A 20,040-nucleotide genomic window follows, 5' to 3' on the forward strand; every position below is an offset into this window, starting at 1 on the left:
GAAAAAAATTAAGACAATTTACAACACACTCATATTTAGGTTATTACAATCAACAAAAGACAAGTATCTTCCAAAGTCAAACCGTACCTTAACCGGCCATCAGCAATACTTCCTTTGTCTACTTTGGTAACAAAGATTCCACAGTCTCCGGGGAGGTATGGTTCATTCACGCCTTCTGCCACATCAAAACCAAGTGCTTTCAAGTCCATATCATCCTAATAAAAGTTATTAACTAGTGACTCAACTGTGCTGGAAAACATTGTGCTGCTGTCTGTTAGCAAGAGGCATTACTGTATGTTTGTACCACCATGCACTTACAGTTACAGGGAACTCGCTCTATGCAAGATTTTATATATAGAATTTCAACATATAAGCTCTCAAATCCATTAGTTAGTAGGCATCCTCTGGCATAAGAATAATCCTTCTCTCTCAGATTAAGGTTGAAATAATAGGGGAACTTCACCAAAGAGGGATAGGAAAGCAGAGTGTGCAAGAAAGCACCATCAGGGACAGATAACTGGTTTTAAGGTAAGATGATAGATGCATAATGAGAGAACAAGGACATGTTCCCCAAGAATTGGTATCATCGGGGGAAAAAAAATTGTAAAGGTGAGGAAACAGCATTGTTGCACTGCAACAGCAGTGATGAACTCAAAAATAACATTAACTTTCATGTGGCTGCAGACCAGAAGTAAACAGAAAGAAGGAAACAGAAGGAAAGAAAGCTCTCACATTATGGGGACTATTTCTAAGTAAAGATTAGAGGCAAGATTCTACCAGCCCTGGTTGAAAGCAGATCATCCTTGATGTGAAAAGTGATCAACATTGTTATCAAATGAGTCACTGAACCAAACGTGGAAATCTGAATTTAGTGTTTGCTTTGAAATGGCAACGTCACTTTAAAACAATCCAGTGAAAGAAAATAAACTGGGACCAACTGGTCACTGACTGATTTATTACGGTTAATTTCAGTGTTATATAGTACATGTATAAAAATTAGAACTCTACTTGAAATCAACTGGACCTACCATCTCAGCATCCTGAAGGGGAAGGATACTTGAAATTTAAAAATTAACACGCAAAAATTAAATAGAGATTAAATCACATGTGTAACGCATGGTTCTAGACATGGTTGGATGACTGATGCCTTTAAAACAGTGGTGGATGCCCCATCCCTGGAAACATTCAAGGTCAGGTTACACGGGACTCTGAGTAACCTGATCGAGCTGAAGATGTCCCTGCTACCTGCAGGAGCACTGGACTGGATGACCTTCATGGTCCCCTCCAGTCCAAACCATTCTATGATTCTATGAAAATCAGAAGAGCATAAAGACTTCAGGGAGGAGAAAAAGACACCTGATAAAAGCCAAATCTAAAACATGCAAAAATATGCATATTTACCAGAAATTAAATTGATACAAACCTGCCAAAAATATATGATAATCCTTATGATTCTTCCAAACATTTTACATAAGAAAAAAGTTCAGAGGGAAGAACATGGGCCCGCCATAAAATAAAGATTGAGTAGAGCCTCAGAGCTGAAAAGTGAATATTATTTGTCTCAGCTAAGAGCTGAATGATTATGTAGAACACAAGATTACAGAGACAGGTGAAGCTGAAGCACAAATAAAAGGATTTTAATGTATTCAACTCAATAATTTCCATTCTGGAATTCAAACACTGGTAGGTCAGCAAGGATTTTCCCATGTATCTAATCAAGATTGGCACAACGTTATTAGTATAATACTACAGTAGCAAGACAAAACCCACACGTTCGATTTCAAACACTGAGAACAATATATGAAGTAAAGAGTAACTGAAGAGCTCCACAGGAATCAAAAATTCATCAGGCTGCAATGATTTGACCATCAAATCAAATATAACCACACAGCATATGGTGGGCTTGCTAACTCATTTTTTTTTGACAACAGAAGAGCAAATCTGTTAGTTATCATTTAAAAAGAAGATGGCAATGCACAAAACCTGATGACGGAGGAGCTGATCAAGAGAGATGAAAACGCATGGGGAAAGAGGAATTGTTATCCCAGAAAGAACTAACAGACAGTGGTCCTGAGGGATCAGCATTGATACTCAGTTCACATAGTCTTTTCAACTGATGTATTTCAACATCTAGTAATATTTTGAGTATCTAAAAAGGAACGTATTAGTGATTCTGTCGGGATGCGCTATCAGAACACAGACAGATTGGAAGCGTGTATAAAAGATGACCCCAAATATTGCAGTAAAATAAAAGGGATTTAATTTGACAGCAATACATCACAAACTTTGTCATTCAGGTATGAGAAATAAATTCTGGTAGATTCAGAGGCTGTTATAAATGAAACACAATTTGGAAGATAACCTGTGTGTTCTCTGGGGTCAAAAAAGTTAACTATTAGCAAACAATCCAAAGTGCCAGCCAAAATTTTCAAGCAGAAGAGCATACAAGGCTTGCATGCAAAGCAGCGGAATAAAAATTCCAGGCTACAACAAAGAAAAATAAAATTCAATGAAGGGAAGTACTACTAGGAAAAAGAAAGAATGTAGAGGTTACCTGGAAAGCTAAACTTAAGAACTTTATTTAATATGCCAAAATGGAAAAGGCATTTAACTCCCACTGCAGACAAAGAATGGAAATCAACATTTCCTTTTATCTCAGATTTTTAAGCTCAAGGGCGTTATATATGTTCATCACGAATAAATACTTTTAGTACTTCTAACCATCAAATTTGAGCAAAAGTAAGGAGAAATAAGTTCATGTAAAAGATGTGCTATTTTCTGCATGGATTTGAAGTGATGTCTCCTGTAAAAGCAGAGGACAGCTCTCTGATATCAGTGTTTTCATCACATCTCAAGTTCTGGCTTCCTTAACACTGCAATTTCTGCAATGAATCACTAACTTTAAGAATGTTAAATGATTAACTTACATCATTTTTATAGTACACGGGCCTGGGGACCTTGTAAAATCAGATGGAGGAGGTATTTTTATTTATAATTAATACGAAGAAAAACACAAAGCTTGTGTGTAACAGCTTGGTTTCGTCAAGTACTTTCATGGAGACACGACCACACTCGCTGCATATTCGTGTGCGGTTCCTAGCACAACAATAAAGAACTAAAAAAATACAGATTAGAGCTATTTTCAATCATACCTCGCATCAAAATGCTATAATTTACTCCAAAGCTATCCAGTGCATAATACCATGCAGTTTGTGTTTATGACTTACCCTGTCTTTTTCAAATTCCACCACTTCTGTTTCCCATTCCAGAGAATCCGTGTCTATGGCTGAGTCATGGGAACTATGGGCCATCAGTTGACGGAATCTGGCCTCCTTTTCCAACTGATTCTCCATCTTTTCCCTAGGCACAGAAAGTAATTATTTATATATAGACACAGACAACAAACTGATACATAACGTTATCACTGCAAGATCACTTATATTTTGTTTACTAAATCAAAACCCCAAGCTGTGCCAATAACTTGGCCCATGTTTGTCTTTCCACTATTCTTGGGCCTCTATCAAATTGACTCTCCTTTTATATATTGTCCTAACAGAGTCTTACTTTTTTTTTTTTTTTGGCATTATTTTTACAAGATTCAAGCACACAACTAGGTTTCTAACATCTCTCAAAATGCATTTAATTTACCCTCTGACAAGCAGTATGCTCATGACATGGGACACGATAAATACTGACAGGAAAGCCTCCACAACTCATTGAGACGACATGATGCACACCTTTCTTGCGTGCATAAGCCAGAGAGAACATAGTTGGAAGGAACTAAATTGCACTTATACCAACCTCAGTGAAAGTATCCCATATTGTTTACATGTATCTCCACCGTACAAAGCTAGACTAAGCGTATCATTAATAAAATTAAAAGGTTAAGATAGTAAGACTTACGATCCTGCCTATGTTTCCCCACAAAATATCACGAATACGTGATACCCACAGCTGTAACAACACAGTTCACTTGCCAAAACAGCTAACAAAGCAAAGCCTTTATCACACACTTCCACGCAGCTGGATCATTTCTCTAACATACTTCAGTTCCTTCAGTTCACGCACGGCGTCGTTCTTCTGCTTTCTCATGTCATCCAGATTGCGGAGGGCTTCAGCCAAGTCACTCACAGCCCGGTCCCTCTCCCTCCTTAAGTTGTCACACAAAGTCCTTCAATAGCAAAGAAGTTTCAGTTCAGTTACCTAAAACCCTATCTAAATAACTAAGTAGTTTTACCACACTGTATAATAATTACAAAATTTAAAGCAGCTTCAACACATCTCTCAAAAAAAAAAAGTATAAGGAAGACAAAATTACACATGCTTTGTCTGAAAGAAAAGCTTGTCCAGATAAAGAACTTTCTGCATCCCTTCCAAAACTTTAATTCTACTTATCTTCTTTAAATTAGCAGAAAAATATTCTGATTTAAGTATTTTCCCTTAGCTTTTCATGTATGCTTAGAGGCTAATATGTTGGGTACTTTTTGCAAAAGGCAAATAATTATTTGCAGGACTATAAGTATAGCAGGATTGGCTATATCACACCCTGATTTGTTTTTCCTACGCAGCAGCGCTGTTAGGCTCCATGGTATTTACTAGAGACATACTCCAGGTATAAAAGCACAAAGCAAACTATCTTACAAGGTGCCCTCAGTTTTTAGAACCTCCCCCTGTGACAGCTACTGCAGAAGGTGAGGCAAGTGCCAGCAAAACCCAGGATGGCCTAAAACTGCAAGGTGTCCCAGAGATCACACATGTATCATCCAGCATTCACTTACCGTATACTTTCCCTTTCTGCAACAATCTTATCCCGCTCCTGAAAGGCCCAGTCTCTCCTACACTTGGCCACTTCTGCCTCCTGGACAGCTTCTTTCAGTTCTTGGGACATGGCCTCATATTGTTTCCGAAGCATTTCAATTTCTTTGTTTGCTCTTTCTATATCTAAGGTAGCAGAATCTTGTATCTAGGGATTAAGAACCACAGGTATTTTAGGCATTTTTAGGTAAGCATGCACAAACAGCTTTCACTTTATGTATAAATAGCTTTCACTCTAAGCGCTACCCAATGTATTCAGTTCTCATTTACTGTCTGATATTGACGGTGGGACGAGATGTACATGTTCACAATGCAGACATGTGATTCACCCAGGCCCCTTAACTTCAAAGCAGAGCAAAGTGATTCCAAAAAGTTTTGTTTGACTGTTTCTTGCTTTAGGTAAGAATTATTTTCTTCTTTAATTCACTTGTTCCTTCACCATGCTCTATGTTGAGCAAACAGTAAGATAGAGAACCCAGAGAGAACGCTCTCTGTAAAACACACAGAGAATACTCAAGCCAGCTACAGCGGCACAGCCCACCACAAACACTGACCCCACAGGCCTGCAAACAACTGCGAGGTTAATTTCAAGAATATAAAAAAAATCTAATGAATCTGACTCAACTTCTTGTTTGATTAAACTTCAGAGGAATGTTTTTAAGATCTGAATGCCTATAAATCAATGAGAGACTACTAAGTCACAATTAATACACTTCAAAAGCTTGAGTTATCACTCCACTCAAAAGTAAGTGAGCACTGAACCTTAAGCCCCACGTCTAAATTTTTACCTCAACATTAAAAACTGAAAATTACAACAAATAAGAGCAAACAGAAGGTATGAAGAGTCACATCTGGACTTATGATTGTCTCATTCATTTCAAAGGATAATGTTCTGTTCTTCCAGTCCACTGGCAGGAAAAAGACAATAAAAAAATCCACTCAGATCAACAGAGAGACCTTTAAATTCTGATTTGAAGTCCGCTAAAGTAAGCATTTGAGCACAGCCATTGCTGAATCACAGCAAAAGTTCACCTAAACTTAATCATCTTCCTTGGGAAAAGAACAAGTTTCCAAAATCCCACTGGTTTGGCCACGAAGAACCAACCATAATGAAAGATTTATTTCCAGTACAACTGCAAACATAATTTAATAGCTTCCCCCCACACTAAAATCCATGTGACACAGAAGACTAAAACCTCATTTTCTAGTTGTGAAGGGTTGATATTCAACGAAAAGAGAATGCAAATTTAATGAAAGCAACCCAAAATATCTAGTTTCAGATTGTTTTTGTATTCCTTAGTTATTTCATTAGCATAAAGGTTGCAATACTGTGGGTTTTCATATGACATTATATGTAAGCGTTTACAGCCATATATGGATCGACATTCAGTACTGCACACAAGACAGTAAGGGTGCAGAATTGGAAAAATGTCAACACATAGACATATATCATCAGCAAATTTATAGTAAGTATGTTTACAGACGAGAAAATTTACAATCACAGTTCAATTAACTTCATTTTGAAGTACTAGAAACAGCTAACATCCTGAGCAGGTCACAGGTAGGAACACCACGCCTTAAAGATAGCAACCAGCATGCCAGCAGGGAAGAAACTTCCCAGGCACCTGCTGGATTACAATATTTTATTTGCCATGTATTTTCATAAATAGAAACTGAATATAAAGCACGTTTTCTTTCAAACAAGAAGTTATGTCGCTATGTCTTGATGAGGGTAGGTGCCTTTATATGAAGGGATTTCAGAGCAACTCAGAGTAAAGGGGGAAGGCACCCAATGTGTCCAGACCTTTAACCTCTTCAAAATTAGTGACCCTTTGAAGCTATAGAAAATGTTGTTGTGAAGACTTGCGATACCTGACGGGCTTGGTAATACTCCCTCAGTAAATGGTCTCTCTGGATGATAGCTTCTGTTCTCTCCTTCCTGGCAACATCTCTTTCTTCCTTCACAGTCTCTATATCCTTGCAAGCTTGATCAAGTTCCTTTTGGGCCTCAGCTTTGTCCTTCACTTCGTGACAGTATTTTTCCAGCAGCTCATTCCTCTCACAAATGGCTCGATCTCTTTCCACCAGAGCAGAGTTTAGCTCCTAAAACAAGATCCATCGTTGGCAGTAGGTTAAGTAGAGAATGAAACGGTTCATCTTTCCAAATGGATACACACTGACACCTTAAAAGCCTTGAGAGTTTACCACTAGTGCTCTGAAAAATGGGAGCAGAACAGGACTGTGCTCACACTACACACAAGCAAGTACTACCAAAGAATATTAAATGTGGTATTAAAGACATCAGAACATCAAAATAGCACAGCGCTGTGTCAAAAGGAAGCAAGAATCTCACAGTTCTGAGGAACCTAAATGAGGGAAGACTATTAACCAGTCGGACCTGGTGTTGCAAAAGAGCATTTTTAAGCAACTACCTTGATTCTACAGGACTGGAATAACTGAGACAATCTAGCTACAAGTATCTCAGAGCTTCCTCATGAGCTTTAAAGGGACATTAAGGCCATGTGCCAGTATGATACCAAGGTGCAAAGATTAAACTATACCACACTGTAAAGCAGAACGAGGTTTTATTAGAAGTGGAATTCAACTCCATCATAATATAAAAGATGAGGTAAATGTAGCTTTAGAATATGTAATTCTGCCCTTTCAAAACAGTTCAAACTAGGCTTGCTATCGGAAGGAGGTGGCAGTAAAATAGCTGAATTTCATGCCACTAAATTTCTACATGGTCCATCTCTCTAGAAGCTTTCAGTCCATGGCTACAATGAAGTCCTTCTCAGTATAGGCACCCTCAGCTGGAAACTACTGATGTTCTGATCTCAAAAAACTTAGCTGAGACAACTGTCATTGACAAGAAAAAGAAGAAAAGGATCCAAACATTTAAAGATGGAATGATACTATGTCAGAAACGGAATAAGACCAGATGGCCTCAAATAGTGCCAGAGGAGGTTTAGATTGGATATTAGGAAAAATTTCTGTACTAGAAAGAGTGGTGAAGCACTGAAAGAGGCTGCCCAGGGTAGTGGTGGAGTCGCCTTCCCTGGAGGGATTAATTCAAAAAGCATGTAGCTGTGGCACCTGAAGACATGGTTTAGTTGTCCCAGTGGCATTGGGCTGACAAGCTGGACTGGATGAACTTAGAAGTCTTTTTGAACCTCAATGATTCTATGATCCCATTCTATTTTCACCAGCAATTTGCAAGCAATAAGACTGAGCATTTAAAGCACAGAAGATAACTGCATTTTTGCTGCACTAATATAGCTGGTTTTGAGCTACAGCATCTAATTAAGACCAGTTAGGCTGTTACAACAGTTCCGCAACAGCATTAAAACAGATACTTTTGCTGCAGAATAACAGACCAGTACTAGAATTAATGACTCACTCTGTGAACTTTAAACATCGCAGTGCAGCGCGATTACTGAAGCACTCCAGTTTTTTCAACATCGGTAAGAGCTTCTGTTGCTCAGCACTTCTGAAGAGAGAAATCCCTAAGCCATCTGGTGGTGCAGACAAGTTTTAGTGCTGGAAACAATGTTTGGCACAGCTGAACTTTAGTCTGTCTAAAATGTGTTCAAATGTGTGTATAAAGCTTACACAAAAGTAACTTGCAGCATGCAAATAATTGAGCTTTGATGATTTTCAGATATTCTATGAAGGCAATAACAAATCTAATGCAGCATGCAGTAAGCATGGCATTGCCAGACAGTCCAGGGAGGGGATTGTCCCGCTCTGCGCTGCACTGGTGCAGCCCCACCTTCAGTACTAGGTGCAGTTTTGGGCGCCACAGTAGAAAAAGGATCTGAAGCTACTGGAGAGTGTTCAGTGGAGGCCACAAAGTTGTTGATGGGTTTAGAGAGGAAGCCATATGAGGAGTGGCTCAAGTCATTTGGTCTGTTCAGCCTGGAGAAGAGGAGACCAAGGGGAGACCTCATCACGGTCTACAGCTTCTTTACAGGGGAAGGAAAAGCAGGCACTGATCTCTTCTCTCTGGAGACCAATGACAGGACCCAAGAAAATGGGCAGGAAGATGTGCCAGGGGAGAGTTAGGTTGGATATTAGGAAAAGGTTCTTCCTGCAGAGGGTGGTGGAGCACTGGAACAGCTTCCCAGGGAAACAGTCACAGCACCAAACCTGACAATGTTCCAGAAGCATTTGGACAATGCCCTCAGCCACAAGGTGTGGATGCTGGGGTTGTCCTATGCAGGGACAGAAGTTGGACTCAATGATCCTTGTAAGTCCCTTCCAATTCAAGACATTCTTTGATTCTATGATTCTATGCAGCAGAGATGAAAGTCACCCTAACATCAAGGCAAAGCTCTCCAAAAGCCCTTCTTTAAACATGAATTTACAATTCTTGAAGGTGATTGGAAAGAACACACCATGCCACAATGTCTTCCATCATACACGATATAAACTCTCTGAAGAAAAGCAGCCATTGCCTCCAGTGATCAACAGCAAAATTTCATCTCCACCTTTTCTCTGGGACATTTGCACAAGATCACATCATGACAGCACAGGGCAACATGCCATCTGGTGTCCATCAGAACCGCTTCTGTTCAGAAACACCAGAGTGGCTTGGTTTGAAGAACGATTCTGAATTCATGAAGAACTCATATGTATGAGGGAAAATCTCACCTCTGAATACAGTGCAATAACCTCACACAGGATAAAACGTGACAGGTCAGTTAAACAGAGGGGAAAGCTGACCACCACTGAGGTAAAATATGACGTTCTAAGTATTTGCTGGAGCAATAGATGATACCAAACAAAACACTCCTTACTCAAACACGCCTTCAAGTCATCTAGGTAGGAGGGAAAGTCACATATTTAAACTTTTAATTTCTTACCCATCAAAGCACTTTTGCAAATTGCTCACAGTGCCACAATGACAGACGTAAAAAAATGGAGCAGGACAAAGTAATGGTGGTTCTCTCCTCACCAGCTATCCCAATTTCCCTGAAATCAGTAACGGCCATTTCTGTTGACTGGATGGCTTTGATTACAGAACAGGTATGAAAACATGGATTAAAATCCCACTCAGTGTCAAAGCTAAGTTACTCAGCTGACAAACACACAGGGTTGAAAATGATGAACTCCTGAAGTGGGTTGTTTTTAAGAGCTCTGATGCCTGATGTTGCAATCCACATTTTGCCCCTCAGCAATGGTGTCATTTAACAAAAACTCCACAATTTCATTTTTCAGAAAGGGCATTTTGTTCAGGTGTAATGCTGCAAAAAAAATAATGCCAATGGAATACATTTGCTTGTTATCTACCTCATGCTAAATCAAGTATTTGCAAACTAAAGGGTCCAGTGAACACACATCAGCTGAAATGGAACTGAGCAGCAAATTACGGTTTGGAAATCTTAATGGCATCATTATAAAGTGGATGTGATAAAAGCATTTCAAGAACAGACTGCTAAAAACTACACCGTTCTGGTTTCTCATGCTTTAAGGCATGCCTGAGTTCTAGTGAAAACTCTTAAAATTATCCTTTTTAACATAAAGGCAGAAGGAAGGCAGATGAGTAAGAACATGCATGTCAGCACAGGCTTCACAGAAGTATCTGAGACTACTTTATCATGTACCATCTTAAGTCAGAGTAGACGGCATCCAGTGGTAGATGTTAACATCCTGTAGATGTTAGAAGTTGAAAAGAGTAAATATTTAGAACTATATTGTTACAGAGGGCATTACTTGAAAAGGCAGAGAGGACTAACTCAGTAAAGGAAGGATCTACAACCAGAAGAAGAAAATTAAGTCAAGTTAAGAGCAAAATTCCAAGCCAAAATATCAGCATGGAATTCCCTCTTTGCAGTGCATTCCTATTTTCCATCAATTGATCACACATTTCTGATTTCAACATCAACATTTACCACTTTCCTCCTCTGCAGAAACAACAGGTCAGTACCTGTCTTAAAGCCTCCATTTCTTCACTGGCCACTCTCTTCTCCGAAGAAGTGTTCTTTAGTTTGGACTCTGCCAGCTCTAGCTCTGTTTGAAGCTTATCTACCTCTTTAATTACTTGATCTCGCTCACTCATTATGAGGCGGTATTCATTGAAAACTGAATCCCTTTCTTCCTTGTATTTTTCTGCGTCCTTTGTCGCTTTCAGTTGCATTGTTTTAAACCTTGTCACCTCTGACTGCAACCGCTCCATCTCTCTCTGCAGCTCTTTGTTTTGGGTTGTGGCATTGCTGAGTTCCTGCTGTACCGATTCAAATCTAAAACCAAGCAGAAACACTGGTGAGATGCTTGTTTCTTGTTTCCTTTTTTCATACAATCAGGATTTGGCTAGATTACCAAGTGTATCCACTGGTCAAACACAACTGTGAGGAATTCTTAGACAATATGCTCTCAGTGCTGCAAAATAAAAGATGATCTAATTATTGCTTTAGGAATATTAGAGAACCTCTTTAGAAAAAAGATTGTTAGAAAGTTCAGAATTAGCTTAATTACTAAAAGTAAATTTCTATCAAAACATTCTAAATGGAATGCAGAACACTGACATTATTTAATAGCACAGGCTTCACTTTATTGCATTGAGCTCTACTTATCTTAGAGGTTAACTCCTTCTCCCAGCACACAGACTCAGGTACGGGGGAAGAAAGGAAACAAATGCAGAAATTGAAGAAATGCAGAGAAGACTCCAGGGAGACCTTATAGGGGCCTTCAGAGGAAAGCTGAGGGGGGACTTTTTACAAGGGCCAACAGTGATAGGACAAGGGGGAATGGCTTTAAATTGGAAGGGGAAAGTTTCGGATTGGACATTAGAAAGAAATTCTTCACAATGAGGATAGTGAGGCGTTGGCACAGCCTGCCCCCTCTCTGGAGGCGTTCAAGGCCAGGATGGATGAGGCTTTGAGCAACCTGATCCAGTGAGACGTGTCCCTGCCCATGGCAGGGGGCTGGAACTGGATGGGCTTTAAGGTACCTTCCAATCCAAACCATTCTATGATTGTATGAAATTGGAATACACAGAACCATAAATAAATCTCCCTCCACCAGCTGGCAATGCCGTTCTTGATGCATGCTACGTTAGATTTGTTACTGCTTTCACAGAATATCTGACAGAATATCAAAATGCAATTATACCTTCTAAGAGAGGAGGAATATTGCTGCTGAAAATGTATTGCTGTGTCCCTCTGCTTCATTAACATGTCAATCTGCTTCTGCAGGCGTCTGTTCTCCTCCTCAGCCTGCTCCAGCCGGCTCAGGTCTGTGTTGTGACTTGCGATCTTCTCATTGTACCGTTTCCTCAGGGCGTCATAATCCTTCTTCACACCCTCCAGCTTGTCCATTGCTGTATCATAAAGCTTATTTAGTATCTCTGATGATCCATTTTGCTTCATAACCTAAAAAAATGCCATAAACTGTATTAATAAACTTAGTTTGTAATCAGTCCAATAAATGCAAGTTAAAAAATACATAAGAAGCAATATTAGAAAAAAATTATTAAGCAATTTTCATAATCCTTCTTTTTAATGACTAAAGAAACAATGGGCCTCTTCTAATCATTATTATTACTCTAAGTATTACTACATCTGCTTAATGTCAAGTAGGTAAAAAACACGCTTTATCACAACTTAGAGGGCACGAGTTCATGAAAATCTCTCTCTCCTAACGGCTATTAAACCAGGTGAGAGATTTAGATTAAACTCTACAAAGAATTTTTTTCCTTTGAGGTACTGTCCCAGGTTGCCCAGAGAAGTTGCAGCTGCCTCATCCCTTAAGGCATTCAAAGCCAGGCTGGATGGGGCTTCGAGCAACCCGATCCAGTGGGAGGTGTCCATGGCAGGGAGGTGGAACTGGATGGGCTTTAAGGTCTCTTCCAGCCCAAACCATTCTATGATTCTACGATATTTTCCAGTTTTAGCGAGAGGAAATGTTAAATGACCCAGACAACAGTTGTAATTCACGAAATGAACACGAGGTGGCACTCCTGACAGGCTGCCCCTATCCTCCACGAACAAAATGAATAGAATGCAAGAGAATAAAATCAACCCTAAATACATTATACGTGCAGGCATATACATTAACATTCATAGAATATTTCAGCTGAGAACTGTCCACAGGAGTTTGTTTCCCAAAAGCTGTTCATAAAATATGAACAGAAAGAGAAAAATCTATTCAAACACAAAGTCTGACCTGAATCTTGGTTTCAAACTAATCTCTATTGACATCTTGTAGTAAATACTAATGTTGGTGGTAAATGACTGGTAACAACAGAAAGCTCCTAATGAGCTTCAGCAAATCTTGTTCTTCCTTCTCAAAAGGCAACGAAAATTGCCTGAAATGATGCTTTACCTTTTTATTCCCCCTCCACCTTTTTTTCTTTAATGCTACACTCATTTTTTCCTGGTTTTGCCTTTTAAATTGAAGTTCGGCCATGATGTAGCAGTGGAAAGAAACAGGAGTGCTCAACATAGACAGGTGCCAGGAATTTATGGAATCTTCACATTACCCTAATCTTCATGTATGTCCCTAACTGTCTGAAAATAAAAAGTACTGAAAACTTCCAAGGAGAAAAAGACAGAAAACGTAAGCTTGTTGAAACCAAACCTATAGAAACCACCCCAGTGCACAAATTGGCTGCTCATCTTCTTTTGTGTCTATTCAGAGTAAAGTCCAGTTCCTGAACGTGGAAGAACCTGGATACCTGCCTGCAGACCAAAAGGAAGGGGGACAGAAAGAAAATGCACTACAATAGCACTGCCCCCAGGCAGCAGGTAACAAGAGAACCAAGTATTTGAGAACCTAAAGGGAAATAAACCACTTCTCTTGCCTAAAACATGTATGGAGTATCTTTTTGCTTAAAACACATTAAATTATTAAAGAAAAGGACGTTACGGAATTCCACACGAACTTGTGGACAGACATTTGAGGAGGACACCAGGAACGCCATGTACGGGAAGTAGAGTAACAAAGGTCTCCACTTTGAAATCCCAGGCTGACAAGAAGTAAATAGTCCTAGCTGGACCGAGGAAGACAGCCGTGGCAACAAGGACCTCCATACACGAGCAGCAGAAACTTAAAACTGCTCAGCTGTCGCACAGCAAACCCATGGCGATCCCACATGAAGAGTAACCCCCATCAGACGGTTTTGCTCTCTGAGGCCACTGAGACGATGTGTTATGCTACAGCCTGATGAGGAAATGTCAGGGATCAACACAGAGTCAGACTAATTCAGATGAGAAATGACACAGACAAGACAGGACCCTTGGTGCCCCTTTGAGGTGCCATGATTCACTCTGGCATGCTAGGAAATGGAGTCACACAACTTTTTGCGAGTTACACACACAGTTTACTTAGAAGTTCAAGTGTGATGTCAACACCAGCCTGAATTTCTTTAAATACCGATTGACAATGTTACACCAACCTCCTCCTGGGCTGCCAGGGAATTTCCAACTCCAGGACACAACCTCAAAATACAACAACTTTATGTTGGAGTTTTACAGCCCTGCTTTGCAGACTGGGAAAGCCAGGCAGGGAACAATTAATTTGCCCAGGTCAAACCATTTCTGCTACACAAAACTTTGGCCATCATCTGCACCAGGCCCATAAATGATTTCACAGTAGAACTCTCAAGATAACATTAGAGGCAGGGATCAGAAGGAAACAGAAATCCTCACTCCTCTGTCCCTCCTAACATGTTGTTCACTGCATCCAGCTTGCTTTGACCTTTGCCTCCCTACCCTAACAAACAATTTTTGTTTGCATAGGTTTCGCTTCTGAAGCCTCATGTTTGACTTGCCCGTTTGCCCTGTGAACCAGCCCATGCACAGCTAACTGAGATATTCCATTTAACCATTCCATAGGTTACTGCACTGTCCCAACTCAATGCTCAAGCTGTTCCATAGGACAATGTATGGAAAGGATTGTAGTGACAAGATAAGGAGTTATGGTTTTCAACTGAAAGAGGGCAGACTGAGATGAGATCTTAGGAAGAAATGTTTTCCTTTTGGGGGTGGTGAGGCACTGGCCCAGGTTGCCCAGAGAACTGGTGGATGCCCCATCCCTAGAGGTTTTCAAGGCCAGGTTGGGTGGGGCTTTGAGCCACCTGGTCCAGTGGGAGGTGTCCCTGCCCATGGCGGGGGGTGGGGGTGGAACTGGACGAGCTTTAAGGTCCCTTCCAACCCAAACCACTCTACAATTCTATGACACAAAAAGCAGCAACACGGCACATGTGATTTTAGTGACTTATTTATCAGAGGAACAATTCGTGAACTCTTTTAGTGCATACAGTTCAAGTTGTAGCCTACCTGCTGCTGCTGACTGCGTAGGTCTGTTATCTCTTTCTGATCCTCATCATGAAGTCTCTTCATCTCCTCACAGGACTGCTGGAGATGATTATGTTCTCGCACCAGCTGCGTGTTTTTCCTCTTCAAGGTATCCATGTCCTCCTTCAGTTGGGACTGGTCACTCAGCAGCCGACTGTGCAACGTACTGTCATGGCACATAAAAAGTGTACATTAGGCCAACTTACCAAGACGAAGTTGTGGACCAACTAATTTCAAGCATGAGTTCCCTACCAAGAAAGCAGGTCAAGCTAACTCAGTTCTCCATATCTGAGTATTTCAAGCACCACGAAAAAATTAGAAACAAACAGGGCCATAGGTAGGAAAATAGGCACAAGGGCCCAGAAAAGTGGTGGCTGCCCCATCCCTGGAGTATTTTCAAGGCCAGGTTGGACAGGGCTTATGAGCAACCTGATCCAGTGGGAGGTGGCCCTGCCCATGGCAGGGGAGTTGGAACTGGATAGGCTTTGAGATCCCTTCCAACCCAAACCACTCTGTGATTCTATGATTCTACAAATACTTAAAAATTAAACAAGTGAGAGCCGCATGATGGGGCTATTATTCATATAATTCCAGGTAGCACTTCAAAGCAAGAGCAGAAAAGAAAGGAGAAAAAAACATAATCAAATGTATTTGACTACAAAGAGTGACACTTCAATTCTGATAATTATTTTTGTTGTTGAAACAGAATGATCCAAACTGAACTCTCACATCTGCTTCTAAAGTGTTTGAAGTCCATATTTATAAAGAGTGCTACAAAACACAACAATGAACAGAAACAATTTACATTTTAAGATACTTTGTATTCCTCCTTATGAAGTGAAATATCAACACTCCTGGCACACAACTACCCAAAGCATCTAAAAAAGAAGTCTTCCTTAAAATTACGACAGTCGGCTAAATAAAAGCCATTGACAAATTACATTCACAAAATTAAACACCCATAATCTTTACATAAAGGTTATTTATGTTACCTATTATTCTGATTTAGCTGGATATTATCAATTCTTCAAAATGCTAACCTTTTTTGTTCATTTGCTTTTTAAAGTGTGGTAGTTTAAGAATTACTGCAGGATAAAGTAACATTCCAATAGTGTTTTCTACCTGATTTCTTTCTTTACCTTGAACGTTACTCACAGGGACTCCATACAGAGATTTCAACATGTGCTGTCATGTTTTGGGCACCTAAATTCCAACAGGGAGTTTCAGCCTCCCTGAAGTTTTAAGTAGAAAATCAAATTATTCAAATCCAACTAAGTAAGTTCTTACAATAACAAGAATTACCTCTAAATCAATTAAAGTTTGCTATACTTTCGCATGACCAGATAATGAGAATCCATCTGTATTAACTGCAAATGCAAAAGCTTGTATTTGTATCTACACATCAGTTGGCAGAACTTTTGCTCACCTAGGAATGTTTCTCTGTTATTCAAATACTTGAATATTTCAATCACTCCCTTCATCTTTTAAAACGCAAGAGTTTTCCTGCTGATAGGAGAGGTGAATCCTTTTATACTGTCATAAAAATACTGAAATAAACAGTGCAAAACAGTGTGGTTTTAGGCACTACAGAGCTCTGAAATAAGGTGAGCAAAACACTAATTTTTTAGGATAAAGAACACAAGTATTTCACAACAGTACTGGATGGACATAGGCAATTCAGGTCTCAAAAGGATCCATCCACAATGTGCAGAACACTGATGCTTTCCACAGAACTCACCAGCAAATTCATGTGCTTGGAAATCCTCAAATGAACCAAGGAATAAAGCTCTCTTTAAAGACACCACACAACCTGCTACATCTGTCCCTGCTGACAGCCTTTAATGCTGTTTTCAGGTTTTAGAAAAAGAACACAAGGAACTGATGCCCATCTTTAAAGAGTTGTGGGTTAACTTACCACATAAGAACCAGCAGTGCAAACAAATGCTGTCATTAAATACCAGTCATTCTTCATCATGCAGACATAAGTGAAAAACTTTAAACCAAGAAGTTATCTACATTTCTCTTTCTTACCTGCCTTCCTTTCAAATGAACAAAACCTGTTCCTGCTTGCATAAGTGACTGATTTTTAAACAGAAACTCACGCTAGAAATATTCACCAAGATTTTCTTATTTTATTGCACTTTCACAAATGCTCACAATTGCTCTAAGCCTGCGTTAAAGCTTACACAAGTCAGCGTGGGAGCTATCACAGTCCGGTAAAAAACAGTAACAAGTGACCTTCTCTAAAATTGTGTTCTGCTCTCTGGGCTAGCTGTAAAGCTCTTGGATTGTAACCGCAAGTCAGTAACCAGGCTTCCCATGGCAGTGTCCCCCAGGACACCATCGATTTCTTTCTCCAATCCTTCAAAATAAAACAAGCACTCCATATGTTGTCATTTCAAATAGGCCAGAAATGCTTTATCTGAGGCATGCAAACATTAATATTGTGATTAAAGTGGAAAAACAGAGGAAAAGAATTGATTATCATGTTCCAATAGTTTATGAAAGAGCACAGACCAGTAAACTCTTACTTTGTACAGCTCAACTAATACTTACTGATAAAAATCTGCTTCTTTTGCTGCTTCTTCACACCTTTTTAGCGTTTTGGTATGTTGATTCTGCAGAGACTGCAGGTCTGACATGGCCTTCATGCACTGAATCTTCAGTCTTTCATAATCGTGATTTGGTTTTGGACTAGGCCTAGCATGGAAAGAACATCAAGTCAAACATCAGCTACTGAAGAGAATGAAAAAGAGCGGAGATTGAGATGAGACTTTAGGAACAAATGTTATACTGTGAGGGTGGTGAGGCACTGGCACAGGTTGCCTAGAGAAGTCATGGATGGTCCATAGGCCAAGCTGGATGGGCTTTCAAGTCCCTTCTGACCCAAACCATTCCACAATTCTAACACTCTCATCAAGGCAGAAGCTGAAGAACCTTGTCTACAGCTCTGAAAGAAAATCAAGAGGTGGGGCTAAGAGAAAGAATTTCGAAGGAACACCAAACACATGGATCTGTGCCAGCAGAATCTGACTGGTCCGACACACAGAACATTGAATTTCACTCATTTGACCAAGTCATTCTGGTGAATTACAAATCTCTTTGAGTGTTACCATTTTATTTTAAACTACTATAAATGAATCCTAGAATCATTAGGTTGGCAAAGACCTTTGAGATCATCAACTCCAACTGTACCTGTCTACTACTAAATCATGGCCCCCAGTACCTCATCTACTCGCCTTTTAAATACCTCCAGGGATGGTGACTCAACCACCTCCCTGGGCAGCCTGTTCCAAAGCCTGACAACCCTTTCTGTGAAGAAATTTTTCCTAACGTTCCATCTAAACTTGCCCTGATGCAGCTTGACACAATACCCTCTTGTTCTATCACCTATCACTTGGGAGAAGAGACCAATACCCACCTCTCTGCAACCTCCTTTCAGGTAGCTGTAGAGAGCAATAAGGTCTCCCCTCAGCCTCCTCTTTTCAAGGCTAAATAAGCCCAAATCCCTCAGCCACTCCTCATGAGACTTGTTCTCCAGCCCCTTTACCAGCTTCATCGCTCTTCTCTGGACACACTCCATGACTTCAATGTCTTTCTTATAATGAGGCGCCCAAAACTGAACACAGTTGGGTTGCACTGGATGAGCTTAGAGGCCTTTGCCAACCTTAACAATTTCTATGATTCTATATTACTGGTGGCATTGTTGTTCCTTCCTCATTGTGCAGGTAGACTAACAGGATTTTAATTTTATGAAATAGACAACTCGTGTTAAGACTTGTAGAACAAGTTCTCAGTGTAGTTTTGAGACTGACCTAAGAGTTCTCCTTTAAAACTAAAAATTCATACACTGAAATATTTTGCATGAATATTAATTTATGATTACAGGCTTAATCTGTACATGTGTTAATGGGTCTCAAGCTTAATGCTTCGACTGAGAGTTAAACTGTGCTTCAATTAACGTTGTCATTTTAATGACTGGTGGGCAGATGGTGCCTACTTTCAGTAGTTTCACCCTGAAGTCTAATTAAAATCAAGACTTGGGCTTTTAGTGATTCTGTCAAGGGTGTGAACACTGCAAACAGAGTTTTAGTTATGCTGTCTAGGGTTGTATTTTAAAAGTATAACCATACATTGGTTGTGGTAATGTCTGTGGCACTGTAGAAATAACACACTGCTGCTTTTGGCACCTTTAAGCAGTGAGTTAACAAATGCCTGAAAGACACCTCTGTAGCTGTGACCTGAGTATTTGGTTACTTCATATGAGTTTTGCTTTTAATTGTTGCTAAAGTCTATCTGTCAAGGAAGGGTTTCTTCGGTTTTGTTTTCCCCAGGAGCACCTCTTTGGAAAAAGTGAGGAACTAGAACTGAAGGCCTTACTACTCAGCAACCCAAATGCAACCGGGGTATTAAAAAGCACCTTTGTATCATACACGCACTCCCTGGAAGTACGTGAATAAGATGTGGCTGGCATTTCTTTCTTTTTTTTTAACAGCTCTCACCACTGCTGCAGTGTGAAACCATTTCCATGTGATCCAACTGCCAGCTGCATTTCAGTTCCAGAACCCATGTTGCTGGTTTTGTGTGAGCAAAGAGAATTCTGATGGCTTCTCAGGCCGCGCGGACAGCGAAGCCACTTGGGAGAGTGAGGTGGGAGGGAGAAGCAGGTATCTGTGCAGCAACAGTGCAAATCTGGTACGAGAATGAACAGAGTTACACCAGAAAGCAACTGTTTTCTTCTTCTCTTCTCCCTTGCCTGTGGAATTGACACCCAGGAGATGCCTCAAGGACAGTTGTCAGCAGCTTTGGTTTGAAATGAGTTAATTCAGTGGTAAAAAAATTTTGTGACCGTATAGAGTTCAGAGTCTCCTTTAGAGGCACTGTGCTTCATAACACGAAGGCACAGTCCTGCTGAGTTAGTTTCTCG

General features: G+C 40.1%; 1 protein-coding gene across 6 annotated transcripts in view; it reads right to left on the bottom strand.

The window, feature by feature from the left end:
• The window catches only part of DLG5 (discs large MAGUK scaffold protein 5), an 89,999-nt gene that overhangs the window by 29,329 nt on the left and 40,630 nt on the right, over positions 1-20,040 (bottom strand). For all 6 annotated transcript variants that reach the window (XM_054071153.1, XM_054071148.1, XM_054071149.1 and 3 more), the window contains 9 exons: positions 17,670-17,813; positions 15,096-15,279; positions 11,929-12,188; positions 10,745-11,057; positions 6,688-6,918; positions 4,779-4,963; positions 4,046-4,171; positions 3,228-3,360; positions 88-215 (listed from right to left, as the gene is read on the bottom strand). In XM_054071153.1, the coding sequence (XP_053927128.1) occupies positions 88-215; positions 3,228-3,360; positions 4,046-4,171; positions 4,779-4,963; positions 6,688-6,918; positions 10,745-11,057; positions 11,929-12,188; positions 15,096-15,279; positions 17,670-17,813 (1,704 nt within the window). The remainder of the gene's footprint in view (positions 1-87; positions 216-3,227; positions 3,361-4,045; positions 4,172-4,778; positions 4,964-6,687; positions 6,919-10,744; positions 11,058-11,928; positions 12,189-15,095; positions 15,280-17,669; positions 17,814-20,040) is intronic.

This window comes from Cuculus canorus, chromosome 7 (assembly GCF_017976375.1).
Source record: "Cuculus canorus isolate bCucCan1 chromosome 7, bCucCan1.pri, whole genome shotgun sequence".
In the NCBI taxonomy this organism is placed as follows: Eukaryota; Metazoa; Chordata; class Aves; order Cuculiformes; family Cuculidae; genus Cuculus; species Cuculus canorus.